At 51.4% G+C, this 4,400-nt stretch overlaps 1 protein-coding gene across 1 annotated transcript; it reads right to left on the minus strand.

The window, feature by feature from the left end:
* Window positions 1-965: 965 nt before the first annotated feature.
* LOC149339203 (uncharacterized) lies at window positions 966-1,550 on the minus strand. Its single transcript, XM_089550891.1, has one exon. It carries the CDS (start codon window positions 1,548-1,550, stop codon window positions 966-968), a length of 585 nt encoding a protein of 194 aa, XP_089407017.1.
* Between the last annotated feature and the right edge of the window lie 2,850 nt (window positions 1,551-4,400).

The following is a 4,400-nucleotide window of genomic DNA, read 5'->3' on the forward strand; positions in this document are numbered from 1 at the left end:
ACGTCAAGCCGCGTAGGACTTGGTCAACGAAACGCTGAAAAGTCTGGGCAGCGTTGCGAAGACCGAAAGGCATCCTCAGATATTCAAACATGCCAAAATGTGTAATAATGGCGGTCTTCGGGATATCCGACGGTTCCACAGGAATCTGATGATATGCCTTCACAAGATCGACTTTGCTGAAGATTGTGCAGCCATGTAGAGCCGATGTAAAATCTTGGATGTGGGGAATCGGGTAGCGGTCAGGGACTGTGGCCTTTTTGAGGGCCCGGTAATCGCCGCACGGCCGCCAGTCGCCGGTCTTTTTGGGCACCATGTGGAGAGGCGACGCCCAAGGACTGGAGGAGGGGCTGATGAAGCCAAGCTCTAGCATATGCTCAAATTCCTGTTGGTGATAGCGAGGCGATCCGGCGCGAGGCGACGAGCGCGAGCAAACACGGGAGGCCCAGTCGTCACAACATGATGAATCACGTTGCGAGCGACTGGCGCTGGGAGGGACGGGGGTCGGAAGACAGCTAGAAACTCAGCAAGGATGCTGGACCAAGGGTCGGAAACGGTGCTGTTCGCCTGGAGGAGCCGGAGTGGTGGAGCGCGGCAAGAGACGCCTTGGACGACTATTCTTGTTTCTGAATCCAGTATTCTGTTTTGCCGCATGTCAACTAGGAGCCTGTAGTGCCATAGGAAGTCGGCGCAGATGATTGGCGTGCGCACGTCCGCGATAACAAATACCCAGCGAAAGGTACGGCGGAGTCCGAGGTCAAGCATTACCGACTTCTGGCCGTATGTCCGTATGGTGGATCCGTTGACTGCGGTCAGAGGAAGAGAGTCTAAAGGACGGCGCCGCTCAGCCAACGTAGGCGGAAGAACACAGATCTCGGCACCAGTGTCGATGAGGTAGCGGACTTTGGTTACGCGGTCAGTGACGTGGAAAAGGCAACTGGATCGCGGACCGAGAACACCGGTCGCCTTCAGTGTTCGGCCGGACCGTTTCCCGCGAAGGAGCAGGGCTGGCAGCAGTGGCGTGCGCGAGAGCCGTATCGGCGGTGGAACCAGCAAAGGGTCGTCGGGGGCGGAGAACGATTGCCAGAAAAACTGGGGCTGCTACGGCGTGGTGGATACGACGAACGCGGCCGGCGAGCACGAAGGGCTGCAACTTCAGCTGTAAGCTGCTCCACCTGCCGGGCTAGCTCCTCTGGAGTAGCAGTGAGACGGGTATAGCAATCGTCAGGAGCTGGGCTCGATAGCTGAGGGGCAGGAGGGCGATGAAGTGTTGCAACGGAGGGAAAGCCGACGTCCATGATCTTATCCGCCATCGTAGCCAGGGATTCCAGGGTCTGAGACGAAGACGCGCTCAGGATCATGCGCACCTGCGGAGGCAGGTGCTGCAGGAAGAGTTCCCGCAGTAGCGCGCTGTCTTGGGAAGTAGCCGAGTCTCCAGCCAGGGCGGTCATGCGAAGCAACAGCTCGGTAGGTTTGCGATCTCCGAGCTCTTCTGAGGTAAGGAGCTGCTGCAGGCGACGCGGCTCCGTTTCAGTAGTTCTCTGGATGAGCATCGCTTTGAGATGTATGGTCGATCGGCAGGCGGAGAGCGCAGGACGTCGCGAACAAACGCAGCAGTAGCAGGCGTGAGCGCACCAATGACATGATCGAACATGGTCACCTGCGATGTGATGCGGTGCCGGCGGAACAAGGCCTCGATGGTGAGGAACCAAAGTTCCGAGTCCGATGACTAGAAGTCGGGGGGGGGAGCTTGAGGGCGGAGACCGCGGACTCATGAAGTGGCAGCGTGCGAGGCGACACAGACGGCGCAGGAGTGGAGGGATCCATGGCCAGGGCTTACACGATGGAAGGTAGTCGGGGTCTCGAGCTCCGGGCAGTGGTAGGCCTAGCGAAGCGGCTGATGCAAAGCGCAGGGCAGGAGCGGAGAACGAAGACGCGAAGTCCGGAGTCACCAAATTTGTGGAGACGAATCGTGGGCACCAGTCATCGTCGGGTCTCCACAAATATATTCGGCTGGACGCGCTCAGCCAGGCTGAGACGGAACAGCGCTGCGCCGGCCTTGCAGTTAAGCAGCCATGAAAATCCAGTCTGCGCGTGCTTGGCAGGCGTACTGGGACAGCCGTCAACTTCGGCTGCTGGACCACGGTGGCATGCTACAGCTTCATTCTCTTACGGCGGAGCTAAAAGTCCCCTCAAATTTGTTATGGTGCACAACATAAAGCTGATACGAAGCTTCGCGCGCGGTAGAAAGCGAGACAAGAAACTTTTTCTCTCTTTCCAAGGCGTTCGCAGCTAAGCAGGTGATGCATTCCTACTTAGCATGCTTGAAGTCACGTGTATGCGTAGAAATTATTCATTGAATGACAAACAGCAGCCATGCTCACCTTGATTCCAGTTAATGCTGGGTAGACGTAAACCTATGGCTACAGCTGGCTTTCTTGAGTTCAGAGTACAAGTCCACCGAAATAACAGCTTCCTAGCAGAACTTTCAGCCGTATTCCTGCCTTTTTTACGTCACCGTGAACAGACATCTCGCGGAAATGATTCAGCCTACATCATAATAGCACACACGTCCACAGAACCGCGAACCAGGCGTGAGGCTCGCGTCTCTTTAGCCTCTACTTCAGCAAGCAAGCTTGAGTCACTACCTATCATATGCGACCTCCTATGCTGCTGCAATCAAAGGGAAAGTCATGTTTCCGGCTGTGGACGCAGTTGAAGTAATGGTGATGATGGTCATGATGGTCATGATGATGTGAGATTAAGAGCGAAATGCTTGGAGTCTTTATGTGGACCGCTAGGCCCCCTTTGACGCCACTCTCGGCAGTCCTGTCACTGCTCTGTGATGCGGACATATGTAGAGGATAAGTTGAAGAATAAATCAAGGGAACGATGAACCAACTTCATTCATTGATCATATTCAATACGAGGGATGAGAGAACGAGAATAAGGTTCAGGCTGGAAGTAACCAGAGCTGTTGAAGATATCTATGGACGTTTTTTGCGGAGACGAATCCAAGCTATTGCCACCACCACGCATCTAGAAGCTTTCCCTCTGTCTGGTACGACTTTGCTTGGGTAAAATGTCCGGGAAATTCCCTATTTTCAATACACCGCACGTGGACGAAAAACAGGCAAGATATAGAGTTATTTGGTGAATCTATCCTCGCACCTCGAAAAATGAAATCACCAACAAACGCGCACCCAAGAACCAAACGGGAGCTCAAATATGCGTCGAAGAAATAAAACTCCTTGTCGAAGTACAAAACAAAGAGGTGAAGAAGCAGGTAAAAGCCGACTTCCCAACTCGCGACAAAAAGGAGGAGCCTTCTTCCGAAAACTGACCTTAACTGCCACCGTGAAGAGTAACAGAGTGAGCGATTAATAGATAAACATTCAATAGAGTTTCATTAGAATGAGTTTCAATGGAGCAAAGGTTCTAGACTACACAGAAATGTATAAACAATTCGTCAGCAAGAGATCACCGTTAGGTGATGAGGTGCATTGGATGCGTGGCGAAAAGTTAGCCAGCGGCTCTCATGAAGAAACTTATGGACGCTGTGATGTGTAGATGTAGAGGATTAGTGATGCTGAAAAGGTTTCAAGGAGGTCTTGCATAGCACACGTTCAATTACTTTAAGCGATGAATTCCTTAGAGATGCTGGTGAAGATACTTTCTGAAATACTGCCGTCTAATTTACGAGGAGGGCCGCCTACCCAGCCTGTCATCGAGCAGGTAAGGCAGACAGAGTTATGAAGACAGGGCTAAAAGTCTCAGTGCAGTTATTCGTGGGAATGATAGCAACAATGGAATAAAAAACGAGAAGAACCGTATTCAAATTTGTCAAAACCTGAACAGGAACACTGTACAGGAAACGCACGCAGGAACCAGTAAACTGTGCAAGGTGCGGCAGAAGCAATTTTTTCTGTTTCCAATGCGTCCTATTTTTGGTATGTCCAATAATTACCAGTGCCTCCCATTTTTGCCGGAACATGTATGAATTATAGCGGACGATTCGATTTGAGACGCCTTTGTTGAAATAAGGGGTTGATATGAGCTGACGCTGAAACTTACTGCAAAAGTCAACAAAAAGGTTTTGATCTGCTTTTTGTAACTTGCTAACCGTTGGAAATAGAACGTCACAGCAGCAAATAAAATTATTAGTTTGTATCAAATCTTAATATAACACACGCACCCCTGTATGCTCTATACCTATACCACGTAAACATTGTACCAAGTCTCGTAGTAACATGGCGGCCAATACACTACGATGTTCCCAGCTTCTCGGGAGTCCGAAGTTTCAGGTTTCATTTGTTTGCTTTGGCAAAGTGTTTTTGCTACCTGCCAGGGTTTCAATGGCCTGTCTGAAGTATGGCTCACCGTTACACGATGGTGCGACTTTA

Source organism: Amblyomma mixtum, chromosome 6, assembly GCF_055824585.1.
Source record: "Amblyomma mixtum isolate Tamu chromosome 6, ASM5582458v1, whole genome shotgun sequence".
Taxonomy (NCBI): domain Eukaryota; kingdom Metazoa; phylum Arthropoda; class Arachnida; order Ixodida; family Ixodidae; genus Amblyomma; species Amblyomma mixtum.

Excerpts from the sequence above, each read along its gene's own strand:
- LOC149339203 (XM_089550891.1), bottom strand. The coding sequence starts at position 1,550 with ATGCTCATCCAGAGAACTACTGAAACGGAGCCGCGTCGCCTGCAGCAG.